At 38.4% G+C, this 26,387-nt stretch overlaps 1 protein-coding gene across 5 annotated transcripts in view; it reads left to right on the top strand.

Annotated features, from left to right (window-relative positions):
• The first annotated feature begins 536 nt into the window (after nt 1-536).
• GABRB2 (gamma-aminobutyric acid type A receptor subunit beta2) overlaps nt 537-26,387 on the top strand; it is a 300,505-nt gene continuing 274,654 nt past the window's right edge. The window contains exons 1-4 of one of the 5 annotated variants that reach the window (XM_067032264.1): nt 537-636; nt 2,648-2,857; nt 3,013-3,104; nt 4,110-4,177. In XM_067032264.1, coding sequence (XP_066888365.1) covers nt 2,781-2,857; nt 3,013-3,104; nt 4,110-4,177 — 237 coding nt within the window. In that variant the 5' untranslated portion in view covers nt 537-636; nt 2,648-2,780. Of the gene's footprint in view, nt 637-1,146; nt 1,517-1,593; nt 1,856-2,628; nt 2,858-3,012; nt 3,105-4,109; nt 4,178-26,387 lie in introns of those variants that run through there. The other 4 variants (XM_067032266.1, XM_067032263.1, XM_067032265.1 and 1 more) reach the window with 4 other exon arrangements.

The raw sequence follows: 26,387 nt of genomic DNA, 5'->3' as shown, positions 1-26,387 counted from the left end.
AAGATTCCCATTGTTTTGTGAGTCAAGAGAAAGAGGGAAATGGGCAGTTTTCTTGAGCCATAGGTCTGTATTTTGATTCCTGTAACTCGCAACCCAAGTAATTACAGATGGAAGAGTTACAGATTTCCAATCTCTCTCTCTCTCTCTCATGTTCCTGTGTGTGTGTCTTTGGACCGACTCCTAGGAGCTCGGAGACCGCCACACTCTAAATCTGTACGTCTGCACTGTTGAAGAGGCTGTTTTACGGTCTCAAATCCAGAAACTCCTCTCCTGCTCACCTTCTGTCTTCGGGGAGCTGTCAGATTCCCGCCTAGCAGCCAGCCCTCCCGCCTCCACACTGCCCCTGGAGTCAGTACCCGGCGGCCCCAGAATGACCCCTGACCTTGGCGTGGGAGGAGGGAGACTGCCAAGAGGTATAAATGGGTCAAGAGTGCCGAAGGGACCAGGACCTTGAGGAGTCCGGGTGCGGCGTCGGGCGCCCCCTCCTCTAAGCAGACCGGGGCGGGGGCCAGCCTGGTGCGAGGCGCGCGCCCGCGCCTCTCGAGGCCTCCGGGGGCTCGGCGGGAGCAGGAGCTGCGCTGCAAGAGGAGTCCGCGGCGGGCAAGGTCGGGGCGAGTCAAGACCGCCTGTCTAATGGTTAGGGTCGCGGGCTTTCGCGTCCAATCTCGGTTTCACCTCTAGCCACGTGGGTGACCTTGGGCAATTTCCTTAGCTTTAGCGCGCCAGTTTCTAAATCAATGTGGGGAAAGCGAGGTGCTGGCTAAACCTGGGCTTGTAAGAATGAACTGATGAAGCACTCTTGGCACGTAGTAGGCGCTCGGTTACAGGTTAAGCTGAGGAGGAGGAGAAGGAGGAGGAGGAGGAGGAGGAGTTAGAAGTTCCGCTTTGGGGTCCGGAACGTAGGTTCCAGCTCTGACTTCTGTATTGACAAAGAAGAGGGGTGGGGAGCAGCGGGAGCCCCTGTCCTCCCCTCCCCTGCTTCTCCGTTGCCAGATAAACTCGGGAGAACGCGGAGAGTCCGTCCCGGGCCGGGGCACCCTCAGACTGCCCGGCTGCCGGAGACTAGCAACGTCTCCGGGCGCCCGCGGCGCGTCCCTTTCCCGCGAGCCGAGGAAAGATTTCTTCCGTGTATCTCCCTCCCTCTCGAACCCTGGAGCTCGCTTGCTGCTGCCTCTGGGTCCCGGCGGCCGCGGAGAGCCGGGTCGAGCCTCTGGCTGCAAGGAAGAGGCAACCCCGGGGCGTGCGAGTCTCTCCTGGCCCCGAGCTGGGGAGCGAGGAAGAGGTGGCGCGGAGCCCGCGGGAGGACGCGGAGCCCCGCGAGGCCCCGAGCCCCTTCCTCATTTCACCCGCCTTCTGGGGACCGCTCTGATTTTTTGCGTCCCAAGGCACCGCCAGGTGTCTGTCCTCGCCACCCGCCCTCCCCGACCGGGGCCAAGGGGCGAGGGGCTGAGGGCAGGAGGAGCCGGGGACCGCAGCGCCGCGTGGCGGGAGTGGGCAGCGAGCGCAGGCCGGCGAGGTGAGGAAGGGCGCACGGCGGGCGGGGAGGGTGCCGCCGGCGTGCGCGCGAGTGCGCGTGCTCTGAGGGGGCGTGGGTGCCCGCCAGGCGAGTCCCACCCGGCCGCCAGCCCTTCCTGCACCCGGTCACCGCCGGAGCCTCTCACCACCCGGCCTCCCTAGGCCCCCAAGTCCCATCAACCCTTCCTGCAAAACTCCACCCTCCCTACTAATAATTTCCCAATGCAGAATCAGACCTAAACCTTGAGAGACAGCGCTTTCTACTCCCCTCGCCTCCCCCCCAGCCCCCCGCCCTTCCTGCTATAAATAATCCGGACCAGCGGGTCAGGCACGTCACACGGTGAGAAACCGGGACCCCGAGGTTTTCTTCTCTGGGGATAGGGGGCAAAGGGTGAGGAGGAGGAGAAAGAAATTGCTCGTGAGTAGTGAAGAAAAGCTTGCTCTTTGACTCCTAGAAAACACCAGGCATCATTTTATTATTATTCTTTTTATCCTTTTTTTTTTTTTTAAATTTCCATGTCTGTCTTATTCTCCATGCTACGTCCCCCCCTCCACTCCCGGCCCCAAATCCAATGCATTGCTCAACACTCCTCCCATCGGTTTCTTTCCTCCCTCCCCCTTTCACTCCTGCTCCCACCTTCCCCTTCCCTCCTCTTCCCCCCGCCCCCCCCCCCCGCCTCCGCCTCCAGCACCCATTTCGCCCCAGGCAGGGGATGCTATTTGCCACGGAAATAAAGTTCAGATTTCTCTCCCCCCGCCGCTTGCTGAGACCAGAAGTGGACTCTCAGGCACCCATCTTCCCCCTAGCACTACACACCTGCTCTCCTTTAAATTCCTAATCTGGTTTTGCATATTCAAAAGGAAACACCCCCCCACACATATCCCCACGCACCCCAAAACCCCACAACCCGCGAGGTGCAAAACTGCCTCCTGCAAGTACCAAAACTTAACAGACTCTCTAGTTGTTTTTGTCTTAACAAAAGGACAACAAAGATTTTACTCCGGGTCCTCCTGTGGGGTGACTTTTCTATATTATTCAAATACGCATATATTATACATATATATGTTATTCCTTTTGCCCCTTTAATTTTTTTTTTTTTCCTCCTTAACAAGAAAATCTTCTCGGTCCCAGGCAACCGCTGCTGCCCCTTTGATGTTTTGGTACGCCTTGCGCATGCGCCTCACATTAGAATTACTGCACTGGGCAGACTAAGTTGGATCTCCTCTCTCCAGTGAAACCCTCAATCCCGTCCAAAACTAAAGGGATGTGGAGAGTCCGGAAAAAGGGCTACTTTGGGATCTGGCCGTTCCCCTTAATAATCGCCGCTGTCTGTGCGCAGAGGTAAGTGTGTCTAGCGTTTCTCTTTCCTTTTTCACTTTGAAAGGCTCTGTCTGCCTACCTCTGTGAGCAAGGATCTGTAGTGAGGATCAGATAGATGCTGAAGCGCTGTGCCTGCTGTCTTATTGATGCCTGTTTATTGTCTTTTCTTTCTTTAGTGTCAATGACCCTAGTAATATGTCGCTGGTTAAAGAGACGGTGGATAGACTCCTGAAAGGCTATGATATTCGGCTGAGACCAGATTTTGGAGGTAATGGGGTTGCCTTGGAAATAAGAAACAGCCCAGCAGCTATAGCCTAAGCTGTCTTTTGAGCTTTGTGCGCTGTCTTCCCTCTCCCTCATTGTGGGTTGCATGTGGTGTACTGAACATGTCTCTGTGTTGCAATATTGAGAAACTGATCCAAACTTAAGCTGGTTTGTTACTCTCCAGCACTTAGATGGTCTTTCAGAGAGACCCTCTTAGCCTGTACTGGTGACTGCTGTCCTTCAGCTTCACTGTTTAAATCCTTTGCTTCACTGTCTTTGTTTCCTTGAGATACAAACCTCTTAAGTTTAGTTAATGGTGTGCCCAGTGAACCTGGCTTACTGAAGGCCATTGGGAACATTTTTGAGGACAAGATATGCAGACAATTGGTTGAGAAGTCGCATTAACCCCCTGTGCCCACCTACTTTGGAAGAGTTCTAGCCATGGTTTAAATTGGCTGGTGTCTGGATATTATCCAGTCCTTGGAAACCTCACTGCAGGGGACAGCGGGGTGCGGGGAGAGGGGCCTGGGAGGCTCAGAGGACAGGGAGGGTAGTGGGAGAACGGCTAGAGACCTCTCCTGCTGCAGCCTTAGATACACTGATATGCCCATTTAATTTTACTCCAGACTCTAACAAAGCTCAAAGAGTTAAAACCTGCACAGAAGCAGGGGTGGGAAGAACGAGGAGGGGGTTTCAGTGCAATATATAACATTTCGCTTGGGCTAGTCAGATTCCGGTGCTTTTGTGGTTGTGTGTATTCTCATGCTAAGACACCTACATATGTAGACAGAGGTGGAATCCCTCACCCATCGGACACGTGTGTGCCTGTTCAGTAGAGCATTTCCCAGAGGAGTACCTGTCACTCTTTAAAAAGGAGCAGAGAATTGAAGAATTCTAGTGTGAGCCTTGGGAAGGGATCTGGGGCAGAGTGTCCCGTGCCCGGGGACTCCTCTTGCTCAGAATGCGTGAAGTTCTGAGAAATCACGTGGCTGGCCATTTTGGTTTGCAGGTCCCCCCGTGGCTGTGGGAATGAACATTGACATCGCCAGCATCGATATGGTTTCTGAAGTCAATATGGTGAGTATTGAGGTTTATGGCTGTGTCTCTGCAGACCTTCATTTAGGGACAGGAAGGAGAAAGGATCCAACTGGTAAGGGTGGGGTGTGCATAAGTATGTGTAGGAAGTGGGGTGAGGGCAGGGCATTTTGCTTTGGAACCCACTGTCTTTGAGGCTTCAGAGCTGGCTCTTTCTGGTCCCTAAAGTTTTTTTCCAACCTGGTTTGAAATCGTGGGACTTGGCAAAGGGGGTGTAAAATGCATCACACGTTCACGTGCAAAACGCAGCCACATGCAGGAGAACCCCTGCAGGAGTCACATTTCCTAAGGTTCAGTGGGAAACCCACTTCATCAAGTGATTTTTCTGAGTTTGGGGTGGGGTCAGGGAAGGAAAAAAGAGGAGAGAAAAGGGAAGTGTTTTGATTTGACATTTCACAGAGAATATAACCTGGGAACTAAACTGTATTGGAGAGGCTGAATAAATGACCCTCGGATACTGATATCCACTTGTTGCTTTTGGAGCCGGCCTCTTTACAGTTGATGGCAAGCCCCGCCCCCTGCCCATGGCTCACTTGCTCCTTTAACCCCCAAAATAAATAAAATAAAAATTGGCCACCATGCTTTCAAAAGGTAAGCTCAGACCTATGTGTCATCTCTGGTCACTTCTGCAGTGGTGTTCACCGCATGTCCTAAGCCTGTGATTTATGGACAGCAGCAGTCCTTAGTGGCCCCCTCCTTGGTCTTGGGGCAAATGCTAAGAGGAAAAGCCTCCATCTTCCCCTCCCGGAACACTTGTGTGTGTTGGGGGGGGGGGGGGCTGGGGAGAGGGTTGCTTCATGCAGGAGCGCCCCCTGCTGCCCATGTTGGGGCACTGCAGACATACAAGACAATAAGTGTCCCAGATTACCCCTGCTTACTTGGGCCTTTTCTTCAGTGACTTTTCTACTCTGTGTTTTTGAAGTTTTCACCCTTGGAAAAGTCTCTTTGGAAAGGCCATATTTGAATGTAAGATGCCAGGGTTACTTTCAGTACTAATAGGATACAGCACATTGCTGAAGACTGTATTGTAGTATAGTTTTGCCTGGAAACGGGATTCACTGTTAAAGAAGAGGGTCTAGTGTGTAAGGTTTTATGCAAAACAGTTCTAAGCCGGCCATCAGGAGTTGAAAGTTAGGACACTTATTAATTCACTCGAGAGCCAAATACTAGGTAGTGGATATGCTCTTAACATGATATGAATTTTCATCACCCCAGAATTCAAATAAAGAGGAAGCTCAAATAACAAGCCCAACCTTATAAAATGTCCAAAGATAGGTGATAATCCTGAGCTGTCACAAGCTTATGAAACATCTATGACTACTCCAGAGAACATTCAACTCTTTCAGTGATGTTTTTAAGGATGTGTATCTTGTTATATTCTAATTATTGGGAAAGCATTTTATGATATAGGATATGAACACAGACTGAAGACACTATTGGATGATTCAGAACCATAGATTTCCCACACGTTGTGAGAATCTCCTGTGTGGGTGGAGAATATTTCTTTCTTGGGAAACTAAACATTTAACTTCTCAGATATACAAATATTCACTTTTGTGAAATTTTGGAGGTCTTTCATCAGTTTATATTTTGAATTTTACCATAAAAATAGAAAATGTCCTCGTGTGGGTACCTGCTAAGTCCTAGGTACTTGAATCTAAATTGTGTGGCTAAAAAGAAAGTGATATGGAAATCGGGTGTTGTTCTGTGTGTCCTGTCTTTTGAATTTTGATTTACTTATGCTCTTTTCCCACATTTTATTCTGTCACCTTCCTCTTCAGAGCATCAGAAAGGTGAGACTTTATGGAAAAATTAAGACATATTTAGAATCTAAAGAGACAATGAGGAGATGATTAGAAGTCACTGCATTAGAACTTAGATGTATAAGTTAGCTGAGAACTTAGACCTATTATATCCCAAAATGGTTTAAGAGTAGTGGCATTTTTTTCTTCTTCTTAAGTTTTGTTCATTTTTCACCAGCATGCAGCATTTTGGAGAGGTGTCAGAGCTGGACATGATGCCAAGACCTGCTAGTCAAAATATAGACCCAGTTAAAGCGAGGTGTCATCTCTTAAAGCTATTTAGTGTTGCAGAAAAATCACGGGATGTTGAAAGTGCAGAAACAAATGTCAGGTTGTAAATAGGCCAGTACTGCAGCATTAATGATTAGAACCAAGCATTAAAAATTCCATGCTAGATTCCTTTCTTAGCCTACTGCTAACACACGTGGACTTGTCCAGACACAGTTTTACTTGTTGAAAAATTAACACTTTTATGATTAACAATCATAGTGACTTTAATCCTTCAAATAAAAATTTTGTGATATATGCTATTTTTTAAAGTATAGTTATTTGATTTGAAGCAACAGATGGGAAATTCCATCCCTGATGTCTAAATAAAAGATGTTTATGGCATATTGCCCACTGTATACAGGTCTAAAAAGATTAGGATCTTTCGATTAGATTCAGCTCTGAAAGAATGGTTGATTGATTATTTAAGTGAAACCTCAAAATTGATTAATGCACATGTTTCTGCCTCATTATCCTTTGTGGCCTGCAACCTCTGGTAATTGTAGCTTTCTTTTATTATAGCAAATCTTCCTTTGAAGAATGGTAGGAACCAGACCATTTAGACTGTCATTGACTCATTTGTACTGAAAGGAAAAATGGCCCATATCAATGTGGTGCTCCTGGTAAATGACAAAGATAGAAAGACCTGAATACTAGTTCTGCTTTTGCTGTCCAGTCAACCTGAGGGAATTGACAGCCCCATGGGGCTTGATTTCTCTTTTTTAATGTATATATATATATATATTTATTTATTTGGCTGCACCTGGTCTTAGTTGTGGCACGCGGGATATCTTTAGTTCTGGCGTGTGAACTCTTAGTTGAGGCATGTGGGATCTAGTTCCCTGACCAGGGATCGAACCCAGGCCCCCAGCATTGAGAGCATGGAGTTTTAGCCACTGGACCACCAGGGAAGTCCTGGGGCTTGATCTCTTCACCTGTTAAAAGGGAATAATAGTCCCCATTTACATATTTTAGGTGACTACCAGCATTAATAAAATGATGCAAGTGAAAGTACTGGTGTCCCATGAATAGCTTATATAGAAGACTGAATATCAGCCTGTCACTAAGGAGACCCAGTGTCCATTCCAGCCGCTGCCCTAAGTGTACTTGGGTCAGTGATTTACATTCTGTGGTCTCAGTTTCCTTATGTTTGAAATGAGAGGGACATGCCAAGTTGACTTCTAACTCAAAGTTACATGTGTTTCTGCTTTGGTTTATTATAATAGCTCTGTTGGGTACAAAGAAGTTCCAGGAAACTTGGAAATCCAGCATAAACGTTAGAAAAATGCAGAATTCATAAATGGCATGCAGTTCTGAGTTCTTAGGAGGGTGATGATGGTGTCTTACTCACCCGTGTGACTCAGGTGACTGTTGACCCTATGGAAGATCTTTGGAAGAACACGATCTCAATTAGAATGTTCCTGAGCAGAAAGCTTGGCTTTAGAATGAAACATTTTTAGATGTCTTGGTTAAATTGGCAGGACTCTTTTTGTTAAGATTCTTTGATGAAAATGCATTTTAAGATCCAAAATTGGCTCTGAGGATTATGGACTGAAATAGCTTTCTCTTCATTTAAAGCAGATTCTTCTCCATCTTGGAACAACACATTTGCCAACCGAAGAGTGAAGCAATATTTCACTTTTGAGGAAAGTGTTCTAGTAAACATATACACAAATTACCTTTTTATGGAATGGCAAATGGTGAAAAGTGCTGCCTTTTTTTTTTTTTTAACAGATGTTTTCTTGCATCACCAGCTGCACAGTTTAAAATTCAATTTGACACAAATACTTATTTAGCAGATACTATGATCCAGCTATGTGTTAGGCCATAGGGACAGAGCAGCGAACAAGAATGACTTGTCCCCTGACCTCATGAAACTTAATATCTAGGTGTTTACTATTGTTATTTCTACTGCAGGCTCCTATCATACTTATGTTTAGCATAAGCATTTTCTCTAAAAATTTTTATGAGCAGCCACTTGAGTACCTAGTTGTCTGTATCTCCCATGCGTTCCTTTGTCACTTGTAGATTTCACCATTCATTTGTTATTTCATATTTCAAATTGCCTGATATGTTACATATTTATTGTCTTCCTAATTGATGTGTATAAAATGCATGTAGCCAAGCTTATAGTATCTCTCTCCATGTGGTTTTTCTCTGTAACTGTTGGTTGGAAGTTTGACTACATAGTATCATATATGTGGAGAGATAGAGCATGGACTTGTAGGCCTCAAATTCAAGACACTTTTCTTTCTTTTTTTTTTGCGGTACGTGGGCCTCTCACTGTTGTGGCCTCTCCTTTGCGGAGCTCAGGCTCCAGACGCACAGGCTCAGCAGCCATGGCTCACGGGCCTAGCCGCTCCGCGGCATGTGGGATCTTCCCGGACCGGGGCACGAACCCGCGTCCCCTGCATCGGCAGGCGGACTCTCAACCACTGCGCCACCAGGGAAGCCCAAGACACTTTTAAAATTACTATTTAAATCAATGAATGTGGAAAGAATCATAATGTAGGACCACTGAGTTCTTTGAAAGCAGAAATACACAGGGTATATTGGAAATACAGAATTCTGAGGTATTACGTAGGAATTACTAGGTGAAGATGGGGGTTAGAGGTCTGTGGATTAATGTTTTAAGCAGAAAGAGTGGCATCTAGGAGAAAAAACAGGAAAAATAAATGGGATTAGGAATTTGCAAGTAGCTTTAAATGGCTGGATTTGGGAGTGGGAGTGAGGAAGTGATAAGATTTGGTATTGAGATCATAAGTGGTGATCAGATTATATAGACCATTTTTGTACCTTGCAGAAGAGTTTACATTTTGTTCCAAAGGCTCTAGGGACCCATGAAAAGATGTCAGTAGGAGAATTGCTTGAACAGATTCACACTTGAGGAAGATGCTTTTGAAGTACGAAGGGTGCAGCAAGACCAAAGGTTGGGAGACAAGGTGAAAATCCACTGCAAAAATCCAGAAAGAATTGATGAACGGAGACAGGGATGTAAAGGAGAAGATACAAAATCAGGGCTTTTACGAGGCAGAAGTGACAGGACTTGGTGAATCCTAAGTTTCTGATGGTTTCATTTATTGATATGGGGAACACCAAAAGGGCAGCCAGTTTGGGGGTGGGCTGGGGATTGAGGTGTGTGGGAAGACAGTTCATTTTGGGAAACGCTGACTTTTCTCCACACATGGAATCTCCAAATGGAGATTGGAAAATACAGGTCTAGAGCTTAGTAAGAAGTCATGACTAGAGAGATGAACTTGGACATTGTCATCATATAAGTGGTACTTATAACAGTGTGAATGGATACAATTAAAAAGGGAAAGTGGGGCTTCCCTGGTGGCGCAGTGGTTGAGAATCCACCTGACAATGCAGGGGACACGGGTTCGTGCCCCGGTCCGGGAAGATCCCACATGCCGCGGAGCGGCTGGGCCTGTGAGCCATGGCCGCTGAGCCTGTGCTCCACAACGGGAGAGGCCACAACAGTGAGAGGCCCGCATACCGCCAAAAAAAAAAAAAAAAAAAGGGAAAGTGAAAGGATGGCAAAAAATGGGGATCTGGTGAGCACTGTAATTTAAGTGGTGGAATGCTGAAAAGGAACCCACACAGATCAGTAAGTAGCTAAGCAGCAGTCAGATGGTAGGAGAACCCGCAGATAATAATGTCTTCAAAGCTGAGGCACAAGAGAGTTTAAAAAGGAAGGAAATGGTCAACTGCATCAGATGCCACAACGATCAATTGAAATAAGTTCTGAGACTTGTCTCCCAGCTATAGTAAGTAACAGGAGCACGTTGGTAAATGTAGCGAGAGGAGTCTTAGTGGTTGAAGACTACACCTTTGAAAAGAGTGGATCTGAAGCAAAGTCGAGAGAGGGCAACTGCTAAAAGAAGTCATATATCATTTGGAGAAGTACCCCTAGAAGGGAGTAGGTTGCAGATACAAAGCAGGAGCTGGGGTGGGTGACGAGATGTGGAGCAAGGTGAAGGAGTTGTGAAGACTCACCGACCCAGGCTTCATTCTAAATAAATAACGCATGAAGCTCTCCTACCCAATTTTAGCAAGCTGTCATTTTCTCACCTTCTTTTCCTCCTCCTGCTTCCCCTTCTCTTCCCCCTCTACTCCCCCTCTGTGCGATGTCCAACATTTTCTACCATCACAGCACTAATATAAGAAAATAATCACAGATATTGTTCCTTGGGCCCTTACCTTGTGCAGGTATCCTCTTGATGTGTATTATCTCATCCAGTCCTATAAAAGCAGTGGTATGGCTAGTGTCCACCTTTTTATAAAAGAGGAACCTGAGGCCCAGAGAGGTTAAGCGACTTATTCAAGGCCGCCCAGCTAGCAAATGATTGACTTTACATCCCTCAATCTTAGCCCTCTGGTTATACTGCACTTTTAGATGTAATAAGGCATCATTTAAAAAAATTATTCTCATTCCTTATGGACCTGTTTTGTTGTAGTTTGTTTTTATTTATTTTATTTTATTTTTTTGGAAACAGTGGATAGATCAGATAAACTAATCCTATATGTTACTGTTATTCCTCAGTCTCTCCACCTTGAAAAAAATCTTAATTTCATTAAAATGACTTTTTCAAATAGGTACTTCATTCAGTGTGTATTAAATATAAGACATGGTTTCTGCCCTTGAGAAATTTATACTTTATATTACATCTATTACCAGGTAATAAAGGAAGATTTATATAAGATCTTGAAAAGTCAAGGATGTTGCTTGTGTCATGATTTCTTTCATTATGAATGGGTGCTGTTAACTTGTCTAATAATTTTCCCGTTGCTCCAGCAGAATCTGTCATATAACCATTAAGGCCAATAGCTGTCACAAAATGTTGGCTGATAAAGTTCAAGAACTATGTCAGTGGTTTTAAGCTTTGGGTGGACACTGTGTGAAAAGATCCTTTCCCTTTTTTTCTTTTATTATCAATTGAATTTTTTTCCATTGAAAACACATTTTTGTGATTTCTGATAAATTACTCCTGCACATAATCTCTTAAAAGTGGTTGAGTGTTTTTCTTCTCTTTCCGGATCTTTACTCCCCCTGCCTCACACAGTATACATGAGGTTCATTATAAAGATTACATCTCAAGAAGATTTATTCATCAATTTTTAAACAATTATACCACATGATGTAGGCAGTTTATAAATCATTTTCTCTGGGTTAACTCTTAGGTCAGGTCCTTTGCTGTTGCTTTGTAGGACCCTAAACAATGCCCTTGTTTGATTGTGACATGAAATAAAAATCTGACTGTGAGCTTACCCTGCAAGAGTAGGAAGCGGAGGGAAATATCCCAAGTTTCATATTTTAGAAGCACCTCACAGCATGCTTTAGTGTGATCCCTCCCACTTCCTTGTTAAATGGTCTTGAGAATTTCTATAAGAATGTAAATCAGAGAAAGTCCTATTCTTAACACTGTGACAGGGGTACTGACTAATTTCAGGGTGGGGCACTGGCTTGTTTTGAAATCATTTATTCTGTAGCATTTATTTGTGATCGGTGCTCTTGGCATTGTGGCCAGATAATTCTTTGTTGCGAGGGGGCTGTCATGTGCATTGTAAGATGTTTAACAGCATCTCTGGCCTCTACTTACTAGATGCCAGAGGTACCCTCGCAGTTATGAAAACCAAAAATGTCTCCAGATATTGCCAGATGTGTCCTGGGGGATGAACTTGTCCTCAGCTGAGAACCCCTAGTGTAGAATATGGTGCTGTGCTTTTGTCTCCAAATAAGTTGAGAAAAGAAGAGATTTTCTCATTGAGTAATGGCCTTCATACTTGATCACCATTTTCATTTCTGTTTCATGGTACATTATGACAAAGCCAATTTTAAAAGATCAACAAACATCAAAGGCAAAAATTATCCACATCCCCCTCACTTCATTAAAACTTTTAATTTGCCTATAATACCTTCTACTTCTTGTCTATTTGCTTATTCATACTTTACACATTACACTTAGTTATTTGTAGAGAGAATTTTATAGTCTATGTTTTCACTTAACAGACCATGAGTATTTTTACAGTTTTATGCTTTCTCTAAAAAAAGAAAAAAATGCACACCTTTATTACTACCAGTGTAAACTGATGTGTATTCTTCTATGGCTTTTTGGTGATCTTACAAACATATACAAACATATGAGTATATTGACATTTTCTTTTTTATTGTACATTTTTTCAAAAAAAATTTAAAATACATTTTATAGATTATTAGTCATAATTCTAGCTATAGGTTATTTGAAAATAAATATATAATTTACTTTTACTTATAAACTATTAACAACTACATAAAAATCATGTATAAAATAGAGAATTGGATTTAAATAACATAAATGGCAACTTTTAAATTTTATATATCAATTTGATTCTCATTTACACAGCTACTCTTTCCTCTATTTTTCGCCTGATATTACTCAGCTTTTCCAAAATCATTTTACATTTTTGGATGACACAAAAATACTTTGAAACAGACAGTTAAAAGAGGAATGAGAAAGTAGATGGTTATGAGTTTTTAAAAGATACAGACACAAGATTTACACGTTCCTTCCAGATACGCATTTTATTTGCAAAATATGTATTTTATTAAACAAGGAGAAAAATGGGTGTATATTATTCTGTCCCTATTTATATGGAAAAATATGGCCATCTCTTTAACCCATTGTCTCTTGCCTAGCGCTTATTTTGTAAACGTTCTATTGGCATTTTTATTGCCAGGTCTTATTTTCCCTGCTCTATAATTTGGCACGTACTGCCCACTTACCTGCCAAGAGGTCTTAACTTAGAAGTAATTGCTTGGGCAATTAAAGATGAAATAATTTCTCCTAACCCAGTAGCCAGAATTAAAGTAATGAAGTTTTTAAGGTGAATCTACATGTATCTTATAAAAGTGATACATGAATAAGCCATGGCTAAATATTAGAGATATTGAGGTGTGTGAATGTATGGACATTGTCTGCATCCCAGTTCCTAGCACAATGCCTGACAATTAGTAGATACTCAGCAAATATGTGGTGAATGGAGTTGTTGGAGGGGGTAGTTGAAAGACTGAAGTATATCAGGCTAACAGGAAGTATTTATATAATGCTCCTTAACCAGCACCATGCCAGTTAGGCTATTTTGTGGAAGGATATGAAATGGTTCTTCCACTAGACCTAAGGCTCACTCTAGAGTCAAGAGAGAGTGATCTTCATTGCCTGAAGAGGGAGGTGAGGGTTGATGGAGAGAAGAGTGTTTCAGATCGGTGGGAGAGGAGAGTAGTATATCCCCGTGGTAGAGGAATCAAAATAAAAGGTTGAGATCCAGGTTTTTACAGTGGTTCTCAGGCTTTACTGTGCAACAGAATCACCTGAGTCTTGTATTAATATTTGTATTTTCAGGGCACATGCCCAGAGTCTAATTCAGGAGGTCTAGGATGGAGTTCAGGAATTCGCATGTTTAAAATCTCTCTATGTGACTGACGTAGGTACTGTCTGAGGGCCACTGTTTTGGGAACACTAGTTTTATAGTGAAGGTGGAAGCTAATACAATCACTAATAAAGTAATTTGACAACAGAGCTGGTCTCTAGTTATCATATGAATTTTTGCAATGATAAAGATCCAAGTGGTCAGAGTAGGTGGGATTTGTAGAAGACATTGTGGAAGAGGGAGAGCTGGACTGAGCAAGAAGGATCAGTGCAATACGAATGGATAGAAAATAAGGAGAACTGTCTTATGGGAGTCAGTGGGTATGGAGACAGTATGAAGAAAGGCATTACATGTTAGCAATAATAATATAGCAAAAGTAAACACTTAGAGTGCATATAACTATCCCACTTAATGTTCACAAAGACCTCATGAGCTAGATAATAATATTATCATCCTCTTTTATAAGTGTAGAAACAAGGACTAGAGGGATTGTATAATCTCTACAATTACAGAGCTAATATATGTGGACAGGAACGGTAGGGTGCGTGTGTAGGGTATACCTATGTATGGTGATGCTTAACTGCATAAGACCTTGGCACCTGTGTAGAGGAGACACTGAAATTTCTGGGGTGGATGCTAGGAATGATGAGTCTTAAGCACTTTCACAAAGAATAAAAGTAAGGGTCACTTACTAAGGGTAAGAATGAGAGAGTAGAAAAACATTTTCCAGATCTGATTTTTATTTTTATAAAATGCCCCTTTGAACCCCCATACTAATTTCTGACACAAATGATGAAAAGAATCATAGTTCTATATTTTAAAAGGTCAAACAAAGTTTGTGAAATGGGGGGAGGGATGAGCATCTAGCACAGGGTTTGATGCTATGAATAAATTAATAATAGCTGCAACAGTTATTTAGTTTTAAGAGGTCTGGATAACATCAGAAATACTGATATTTTAACATACATTTTAGGATAATATGATTTGACTATTCCTTCCTGTTTAAAAAGATAGCTATTTGATTGGTGGTTAGTACTAGTAGTATTACACATTTACACGTAGGGAAAATGCCATTAAAATAGCTTCCTACAAATTATTTATGGCTGCTTAATTGTATTTCTTGAAGTATATGCTTAAAATTGAAGGTCTCAGTGATTAAGCATCTTGAGAGTGCTCTTCTACAGATCAGTAATTTAGTGCCTAATTGGTGCAAGACCATCAAATCAAAATTTTTTTAAAAAGTTTATCGACTGGCTTTTACATGTCTCTCTTTTAACTAAATAATCTCTAAAAGTCACCTTTTATTCTGCTATTAAAAAAAAATTTAGATAGAAATGATGCTGTTATCATGAGAATTGAACCTCAGACTACTTGACTTGCTCAATAAATGAATGTCTATTTATCTATGCACCAATATGTAATGTCCATTATAAAACATACCCGAAACAGAGATTTAAAGAGGATTTGATAAAAATATATAAAGTTATAATATTTTTATCTCATACTCACCTTGATACTGGCTTAGAGTTTTTTATTTCCCATGAAAATAAGAATATAGCAAATAATGATGGAAAATTACAGGCTGTTCTGTTCTGCATATTAGTCTGTTAATGGGAACTTTTGGATAGTAGGGCTTATAATATAGATAATTCAAAGGTGACTGCTATTTTCTGTGGATACAGCCCCATTTATTCCTACCTTGCAACTGCTAAAGCATCAACATAGAAAAAATAATGTTTTAGAGAGTGTGCTGTTCATCCCTTCCAGGAGGGAGTATTTGTTTTAAAATAATCGTTGAACCTTCTTCCTGCTTCCTAGGACTACACGTTAACTGGATTGACCAAAAAAATTATATAATCAGACAGCTGGCTTTTAAACAAATATACAAAGTTCATCTTTAAAAATTGTTCAAAATATTGTTCATTTTAGTGAGGGTATTGACATTTCATTGACTGTAAATTTTTCAAGAAACATTTAAAATATTAATCTTAAATGATTTATAGGCCATTTAAAAGACTATCATAAAATAAGAAGCAGAAATGTTAAAGTTTTAAATGTGAGTGAATAGGTGCCAGTTATTAGGTTGTAAAATCAAATCACCATTCTGTGTTTTCACTGTTATTGAAGACAGTGCTCCAAAAAATGAAATTTAAGTAACTTTTCACTTTATTTTCCTTGACCTACAGACAAAGAAAGACTTATTTTGTAAATACATATTTCTGAAATTTTTGTTTTGTTTTTCTTTTTTTTTCTTTTTTTGCCGAATAAGCATTTGAGTTAATAGCCTGAAGATCTCTTGAAATGTTCTCTGATCAGTCAGTTGTGTAAACCATTCCTCTTTCAAGCACTGCTAAGCCACTAGTCTCTTGGACACTGGTGAGGCTGATCTGCTAGGCTGTGTAAATTTGCATCTGGCTTATGTGTTGGAAGAATGCTCATTACTTGAATCCCATTAGTATGCCTGTGTGGTAAACCATTTTTCTAACAGAATTCATTAGAGAATGATACCTTTGTCATTCTAAAAGTCATAATATTTTAAGCACTTGCCAGATTTACAGATGAAAGATCTATGGAATTACAGACCACATGAAAAACAAAGGGCTTATTTCCTTCGGAGTTTTTAGATGATTTATTTTAGACTAGGTTTTGGAGGCCAATTTTCTATCTATTTAATGAGCCAGTTTTGAGAACCACATTTTAAAATGGCTTTATCTTTGTATTTTACTAACTGAATGTGATCATCACCAGGTAGATCACTTAGGTAGAAATTTGTTGTAATGGAATTTTCTTTACTTAGGATGCTTTAGTCAAAGTGGCAAATGTTATAAATGGGTTATGGTTGTAAAATTCCCAGATTTGGACATAATATCTCTTAAGGGTTTATGCTCTCATTTTTAAAATTAGCCACAATTCCGGAGCTCTGCTTTTCAGGCTTTGTTGTTATTTTGGTGCATAGTGCAATCGTGGCAAGAATAAAACCTGATTAAATTAAATGCTACTTGTGCTGTTGGGCTTTAAAGAGAGAGAGAATGAGAAAGAGAGACCCAGAGAGGGAGATGGAGGGAGAGATAGACAAATGTGGTTCCTGTCCTTGAGGAATTTGTAATTGTTTTCAATAGTTGAGAAATAACAGAAGGCCTTTTTTAAATAGTTATCTGGGTTTTGTTTTTTGTTAGCATAAATGACTATCATATATAGTATGCAACAGGATTTGCCATATAAGAATGTGTATATAATCAGGGACTGTCCTTTTGAATTTACATGGTATGGAATCAACAGTATCAAAGTGCATGTGGATTCTCTTTGTTCTTTTAAGGATTTGATAGTTTGCAAACATACTTTTAAAAAGAGTCAATGAAAAACAGGATTTGAAAAATTGCATTATACCTTTTAATTGGGATTTTTTATGACTAATAACACTACTAAGAATCACCACCATTTATTGAGATAATTTTATGAAATGAAGTTTAATTTTTCAATGAAAACCTCTATGAAATAAGAAGTGTTATCACAGTTTACAGATGGCTAAACTGAGGGTTAGAAGATGTGTGTGAGTTAGAATCAAGACAATACAGCTTTCCTGTATTTTACAGCTAGAAAGTGCTGGAACTGGAGTTAGAGCCCAGTTTGTCTCCTATCCTATTTATTTTGTGTTTTTCTCAAGTTAAAGGAAGGGGAGTTTAAAAAATTGAATGGACCTGCCTCCATTATAATCTCCCAGAATGATTAATAGTCCACATTCCAGTTCCCCAGATAAATATTGGGAAACTTATAAAAATCAAACAAGTAGAACATGAAGGGTAAAATCTGTAATATGCAAAAATAGTCTAAGTCATTTAGAAATAAATTAAACTAGTAATTATCACTGTTTAGGTATCATTAGTGTTGGTGGGTAAATTGAAAATTATGATTTACTTTTTTCTTGGTCGTTTTAAATCATCTTTCATCACTAGGGAATGATTTCAATTCTGGCTCAAAACAAAATCTGCTCTGAAGAAATGTATCTGGTAATCCTGAGAATTAATAACAAAATTAGATTTGACTAAATTTAAGAGAGACTGTTTTAGAACCAAGAAAATATCAGCCCTTCATATCTTACTTGTTATTTTAATGAGGTGGAACATATCTCAGAATATTCAGTAAAATGACGATTAGTATTCGTGTGAAATAATAATTGTGATGCACTTCAAGGTCAATTCAAAAGACTTCAGTTTAAATATATTTGTGTTCCTCAAGGTTGGGAAAAATACGTGGCTTAAACAAAATGTTTCTAATCTCTTTTCTTTTTTTCTACTTTCTCAAATGTCCAACTGGGTTGATAAAAATTATGAATAAAATTAAGCCAGATATATCATGTATATCTATAAACACTGTGTATATATACATATATGAATATGACTATATGAACATATATAATTTAAAAATAATTACTAAGTTCTATATTTCCTTTGAAAGCAAGCAATCCTTGGACTAAAATATGCTATTGCATTTTTTTAGAGATTATTTCTGTAGTTACTGTGGAAAGGTATGTATATCAAAAGCAGGGACTGGGAAGTTCTGAATTTGTCCTGAACTTATCACTGATGATAAAACTTTGTAAACATTTCTTAAATTCTAGTTCAGAGTTACTATATTTGAAAATGAAAGAAATTAAATGAAAGAGATAAGCTTACTTCCAGCTATTTGTTATGTTTGCTTTGTAAAGCAGGCAAGTTTGTCTGTCACATAATTTTCTTAAGAGTCTGCAATTTTTAAATCTGAATTGCTTTTATTACTTATTTCTCTCCATTTGAGAAAAATCAGTAATAAATTGTAGTGAAAAGTGAAGATCTCTATTAATATCACTCAGAAATAAATACTGTTAGCAAAATGATCGCTAAACCTCAAGATTTCTTGGGAATTCACATGTGTGTACATGAAATAGAATCAGATAGTATATCCATTATGTTTTTTTTTTAGATAGACATTTAATCTTTATTTTTAACATAGACATTCTTTACTTCTGGTCAATGTGCCATTTTCTTCAATAATTAAAGCAGTTGTACAACATATGTTTCATAGGCCACAAACAACCTATTAGCATAAAATTCAAGTAAACTCATATATAAGCCAGAGTGACTTTTCTATATCACAATATGTAAAAATTTATTATATCATTCCCCCCATCTTTTTTTAAACATCTTTATTGGAGTATAATTGCTTTACAATGGGGTGTTAGTTTCTGCTGTATAACAAAGTGAGTCAGCTATATGTATACATATATCCCCATATCCCTTCCCTCTTGCATCTCCTTCCTGCCCTCCCTATCACACCCCTTTAGGTGGACACAAAACACCGAGCTGATCTCCCTGTGCTATGCAGCTGCTTCCCACAAGCTATCTATTTTACATTTGGTAGCGTACACATGTCCATGCCACTCTCTCACTTCGTCCCAGCTTACCCTTCCCCCTCCCCGTGTCATCAAGTCCATTCTCTATGTCTGTGTCTGTATTCCTGTCCTGCCCCTAAGTTCTTCATTACCTTTTTCTTTTTTTTTTTTTTTAGATTCCATATATATGTGTTAGGATACGGTATTCGTTTTTCTCTTTCTGACTTACTTCACCCTGTATGACAGACTCTAGGTCCATCCACCTCACTACAAATAACTCAATTTCATTTCTTTTTATGGCTGAGTAATATTCGATTGTATATATGTGCCACATCTTCTTTATCCATTCATCTGTTAGGTTGCTTCCAATACATTATGTTTTATAATGTGATTTCTGCACTTAACATTTTGTGAACATCTTTTGATGCTATCTAAAATTTTTCTGTAACAAAATATCTAATGGTTATATAGAATTTCATTGTATGGCTGTACCATATTTATGAAATCAGTCCTCTGTTGGTGGTCATTATGATTATTTTGGGTATTTTTACTGTTGTGAACTAAACTGTATTAAACTGTCCTGTGTATTCATATTTGATGCAATTATAACATTTTTCACCTAAATTCTTAGAAGTAGGATTACTGGAACCCAAAGCAGGGTTGATACATATTTTAGATATTGATACATTTTACATATTTATATATTTAGATTTTGATACATATTACAGATCTATGCTTCCTTTAAAAAATTGCTGATTAATGTTCGCACCACCCAGTATATGGGAGTTCCATTTGCACACTCCCAGACCAGTCCTGGGTATCTCCCTCAGGATATTCATCATTTCCATCTTTGCTAATCTCTAAGGTGAAATTAGTAATTTCCTGTATCAGTTAAAATATTTCCAGGTAACTATCTCAAATACCTTTTTATATTCATAGGCCATTTGCATTTTTTCATTCTGAATTGCCTTTCTTTTTCTATTAGAATTTTTTTGTTAGCGATTTTTTAGAACTTTCTATACATTGGGTTGGCCGAAATGCTTATTCGGGTTTTTCCTTAAGGTGTTACGGAAAAACCCAAATGAACATTTTGGCCAACCCAATATTAAGATTATAACCCTTTGTCATATATTGCAAACATACTTCCTTGTATAATAACTTTGTGAATACTATCTTTTGATGTACTAAAGAATGTTATGGATTTTGATCTTGGCTTTTAGACTTTGAAAAGTCTTGTTTGCCATAAGATTTTAAAAAATAAATGTTCAAATCATCTGTCATTATTTTACGTATTTTTTACCTTAGAAATTGAATCCATTTGAGATGTATTTTAGAGTAAGTTCTGAAGCAGGAATATACATAGGTAGGATAGATAGATAGATAGATAGATAGATGTCACAATAATCTTTAAGGCAATCTGTCATTTCCCTAATGATTTGAAATGTCTTCCTCACATATGAAATCTCATACGTCCTTAGGTCTTTGCTTTTATTCTGTAACTTATCTCATTAATATTTTCCTATATTGTTGTGCCAACACTATGTGTTTTAAATTATTCTAGCTTTAAATATCAAGACGTATTTCCCGTAGTGTAGTATTATCTCACACCTGTTAGAATGGCTGTCACCAAAAAGACAAGAAATAACAAGTGTTGGTGAGGGTGTGGAGAAAAGGGAACCCTTGTGCACTGCTGCTGGGAATGTAAATTGGTGCAGCCACTATGGAAAACAGCATGGAGTTTCCTCAAAAAATTAAAAATAGAACTACCGTATGATTCAGCAATTCCACTTCTGGGTATTTAGCCAAAGGGAATGAACCACCAACTCAAAAAGATACTTTATCTGTCTATCTACCTATCTATCTGTCTATCTACCTATCTACATAAATATCCCCATGTTCATTGCAGCCTTATTTACAATAGCCAAGGTATGGGTAAAAAATCTAAGTATCCATCAATGGATGGATAGAGAAAATGTGATATATAAATATATAAAATATATACATATACAATGGAATATTATTCTGCCATAAAATGAATAAAGTCTTACTTGTGACGATATGGGTGGACCTTGAGGGCATTATGCTAAGAGAAATAAGTCAGAGAAAGACAAATACTGTATAATCTCACTTATATATGGAATCTAAAAGCAAACAAAGAATGAACTCATAGATAAAACAGAGAACAGATTGATGGATGCCAGAGGCAGGGGCTGGGAAGTGGGCAAAGTAAGTGATGGGGGTCAAAAGATACAGACTTTTATAAAAATAAATACAGTGTAAAGTTTTAAAATAAATGTCATGTGGATGTAATTTACAGCATAGTGGCTATAGTTGATAATACTGTTTTGCATATTGAAAATAATGAGAGAGTAGATCTTAAAAGTTCTCATCACAGAAAAAATTTTGTAGCTGTGTGTGGTGATGGATGCTAAGTAGATTTATTGTGGAGATCATTTTGCAACATATACAGATACTGAATTACCCTATTATACAGTGAAGCTGATTTAATGTTTTATGTCAGTTATAACTAAAACAAAGGATAAATCTCCCCTCATTATGTTTCTACTTCATTGTACTTAACCATTATGAAATAGTTATGCCTTCATACAGTCTTTAAATTTTGGCAAGTTAAAAATAATGCTATTAAGGGTAAGCTGGGACGAAGTGAGAGAGTGGCATGGACATGTATACGCTACCAAATGTAAAATAGATAGCTAGTGGGAAGCAGCCGCATAGCACAGGGAGATCAACTCAGTGCTTTGTGACCACTGAGAGGGGTGGGATATGGAGGGTGGGAGGGAGACGCAAGAGGGAGGGGATATGGGGATATATGTATACGTATAGCTGATTCACTTTGATATACAGCAGACACTAACACAACATGGCAAAGCAATTATACTCCAATAAAGATGTTAAAAAAAATAATGCTACTTGTATTTTGGTTGTAATTGCAGTATAATTTATGAAGGAATTTGGAAGGAAATTTACTTAATGGTATTGGTTCTTCCTATTGCAGAACATACTGTGTCTCCTCATTTATACATATTCTTTTATGTCCTTCTGTAAAATTTTACAGTTTTCTCTGTGTAAGTCTTGCAGATTTCTTGTTAAATTTATTCCCATAGGGCTTACATAATTCTTGTTAAATTCAGTGCTTTTCAGTTTTTATGGTTATTGTGAATGGGATTTTTATATCCAGTGATTATTTTTGATTCCTGGCCAAAAGAACAAGTGCCGTATAACCACCCTAGAAGAGCACCATTTCCATTTCAATTTATGCATACACCTTGGGTATCACTAACATATTTAAGATGTATGCACAGAAACATTGCACATTTTTTTGCAGTTTGTTATATTTCTAGTCAGTGTAAGCATTTAAAAAGTGATTGTTTTATTTCCACTTCAGTCTTCTACGTAGGATTCATTTGCTTGGCCCCATAGGACCAATACAAATTACCACTGAGGGTATAGTCTTAAAGTTTAGATTTAAAGCAGTAGTCTCTGCTTAATATATCCCATTTTATTTTGTACATAATAACTTTATGAAAACAAGAAATTTTTTTGGATATAGTAAGCCAAATTATCATCATGTGCTACATCTAAACTCTGGTGTCTATTACTTGAAGTATGGATGATTCAATTACAAATAGTTCAGGAGGGGCTATTTCATGTTGAGAACAGTTACAACCAGAAAATAAAACAGCGTAACTGACATACTGTTTGCGAATATTGCTACAGATACTGTTTCAGAGTGAAGACTTGGTTAGATTTAATACTAAATCTGATCATGACCTTTATCCACAAGCTTGATCACCAAAGATTAAGAACTATAAAAGCTCTTTCATTATGGTAAATTATAAATCATAATTGGTTTGACTGTTTTAAATACATTGTTAATCTGAACAATTCTAATTATCATTCTGAGCCTGTCAGCTAGAATAGTTTAGTTATGCATGAGATTTTTAGAAAATATCTCAATGAATGTTATAAAAGTTTGGAGAAAATATACCATATACATTTTACTGGATTTAGTGACTCCTTAGTTGACTTGTAACTTTTGTGTTGGTTAAATCAGTTGTGCCTTCTGAGCAAAAGCTCAGAAGTTGTAAGAGAAAAGAATACTATAAACTAGCTCCATGCACATAGACACACACACGCATACACAAGCATATGTAATATAAAACCAAGTATGAAATGGTTATATTTTTCCTAAGTACTTATTATTTATCACTAAGTAATCAACTTATCAGGTTGAATTATTTAAGACTAATGAGCTTAAATTAGATGTAGACTGGAATATAAGGTGAAATTAACAATGCTGCATACATCAGCTTGAAAAGACCTTGGGCATCCTTAGGCAGGAAGGTGTGCTTCCTGTGACTCAATAGAGGGAAACTAAAACAAAGCTGGAATTCCATGCTATTTTGCATGAGTTTACTGAAAATACATTTCTATGTGCAAAATGAAATGTCTATACTAGAATCTTTTTGTATTAAAGTGCAGACATGCTACATTTCAATAAATCAGACTTGATTGATGTATCAAGAGAAGCTTAAGTCTTTTGAAAACTGTCTTGGTTTTGTATATTTTTATAAAAAATACAAATAAAGTACTATCATAAATGGAACACTTCCTACAGCAGAATTGAAAGGGAATAGATTTATTTCTCCTTTTAAAAGATAATTATGAAGTTTTATCTTCAAAGATATACTTTAGAATACTTTTTAAACTGAATTTTAATGAGACATGCTTTTGACGATCGTGCTCATCTTTTTTCACCTAGTGCTGGCCAAAAGATTACTGATATTTTAGAGCAGAAGTAAAACCAAATATGGCTGGGTACCTGTTTTTATTTTTATGTTTTATTTATTTATATATATTTTTGGCCGTGCTGCATGGCTTGTGGGATCTTAGTTCCCCGGCCAGGGATTGAACCCAGACCCTGGCAATGAAAACTCCGAGTCCTAACCACTGGACCGCCAGGGACCATATGGTCTGCAAAGTCGAAAATATTTACTATGGGGTTAGTACAGAAAATAAAAGTTATTGTTTGTTTTGGAACAATAAATATGGCATGAAATATAACATACTCTGGATATAATCCAGTGGAAGGTACAGCATATGAAATTGCATGTCATTGCTCGGTTTTTATGCTTGTATATTTGTTAGGACTTCACCTGAAAGAGAAATGATTCAAATTAAATAAGAATGTGTTAAAGGTGTAATTTCATGGAGAAATAAATTTTTATTAATTGATGTTATTAAACACAAAAAGGAAAACATCTTTATTAAGATTGGAATAGTTATGGAAAATAATGTGAGGCTCTTTGTGTCATATTAATTATCTTAGATCGGCTCTTCAACTATCACAGATAGTTTTAAAAAAGGTGATAGCAATTTATGTTCAGATTTGTTTATAGTAAATTATGAAGTTTTATGAACTAATAACATATGGATGCTTTTGAGAAGATTGATATATTGTTGGTATAAGAATTAGAATCAAGAAAATCTTTTTTACTCTTGAACTTTAAAAGTTTTGCTCTACAAGGTAATAATACCATTGCTTTGTGTCACGAGGTCAGGACCGTGTCTGTTTTCTTGACTATTCCAATCTCAGCCAGGTCTAGCTCAAAAAGGTTCTGACTCATGGAAGTTACATAAGAAATGAATTAAACACATGTTAGAATAACCTATAATTCCTTTTTAGTTCTTTTTGCTCTTAAGAAGTTGCAACGCAACAAAATTATAGTTTTGTTCAGAAGTTTTTATCCTTTGCTTACATTGAACTTGCAATTTTTATTCAAGGGTGTTTTCACTGATTTTCAGAATTTGCTCTTGGAAGTCTTGTACAACATTATCACAGTAGTCCTACAGTTATGTAAGGATCTGCATATCAGTAAAGATGACTGTAGAATACACAAATCTCTTTTAAAATGCTTCCCACTTGACATCTTTAAGGCAGATAGCATTCACTCCTGAAGTTTGGACACTGGAATCATGGCTAGGATTAAAAACTAAACCAAAGAGCAGAGCTAAGCAGGAGTACCAGATTGTACATAAAATGAGGTATCATTGTTGTGAATTAACACTTAATAAATATGCCATAATATTTCAAATGTAAGAAGAGCAGGAAAATTAACAATGAGTTAATTTAACTTATCAGATAAAAAAAAAACCAAACTGTAACCTCGATCCCTGAACGTCTTTATTAAAATTGTCTTTGAAGTTGGTTGAAGTATTTAAAGAACTGAATGAAACACAATCTGTTTTTTATTGCTTGATTAGAACTCAATGCATTGGGTTGTTACTTCTCCAACTGGTAGAAATTTAGTTTTCTTTCTTAAAACTGACAAAAGTAGGGTTACTTGTGAAAATATAGGGGGTGTATGTTTTCTCTTTGATGTTTTTATAAACACTGGTAGCATTTCATAGTAGTAGTTGAAAATCTAGGCCCTGAAATCTTGGCTCTTTCTACTTATGAGCTGTGTTATTTGGTCCATATTACTTAATTCATTAAACTATCCCTTTTCTCACCTGTAGAATAGGATTAATAGTAGTATTAGCCTTAAAATATTATTCTAAAAGTTAAATGATTTAATATGCATAGAAGGGTTAGTAAAGTTCTTTGCACATAATAAATCTCAATAAATAATATCACACACACATAAATTAAATTTTATATGATGCCACAAGACCTCTGACACATTCATGATTTCAGTTTATACACAAGGGACACCAAATCAAGGGTAATGTTATCCTGAAGATAATTCTTTGTGATAATTCAGTGTTCAAAGAAGCTATGGGGTGGATAGATTCCTAGATACTAGGGCACTAAACTAGGATTCAGGAGATCTGTATTCTAAATCTGGTCCATCTATGCACTAGTGTGTGATCTAAACTACGTAATTTTTTCCTCCTCTCTGGACCACAGTTACATTTCTGTCGGGAGAGAGGAGAAGGATTGGGTTAATATATCCTTCCAGTTCTGAAATCCTGAAGACTGAGTCTAAAAAAATGTTTTAACAGATATTTTTTATTTCTAAATTGTTAAATTTGCAGCCAAAGTTGGAAAGAGCTAGGGAAAAAAAAGACAGAATTGCTTATTAGGCCAGAAAAAGAGCTGACAAGTAGTAGTTGTGTTGTTTATCAGAAAATGTGCCTCTTTCCAACTGAATATTTTGCAATTGTTTTGCAGAATAAGCACTTTGCTAATTCTGTAGCGCTTTAGGGGTATAATCATCCCAAGGTGTTCTGGCTGCAGGATGAGGCTATGAAGTTGTTAGATGCTAATATCTGTTCATATTTCTGAGAATTTTATTGAGAAGCTAAAATATAAAACAAATCA

Source organism: Kogia breviceps, chromosome 4, assembly GCF_026419965.1.
Source record: "Kogia breviceps isolate mKogBre1 chromosome 4, mKogBre1 haplotype 1, whole genome shotgun sequence".
Classification (NCBI taxonomy): Eukaryota; Metazoa; Chordata; class Mammalia; order Artiodactyla; family Physeteridae; genus Kogia; species Kogia breviceps.
This window is presented reverse-complemented; position numbering and strand designations above follow the sequence as displayed.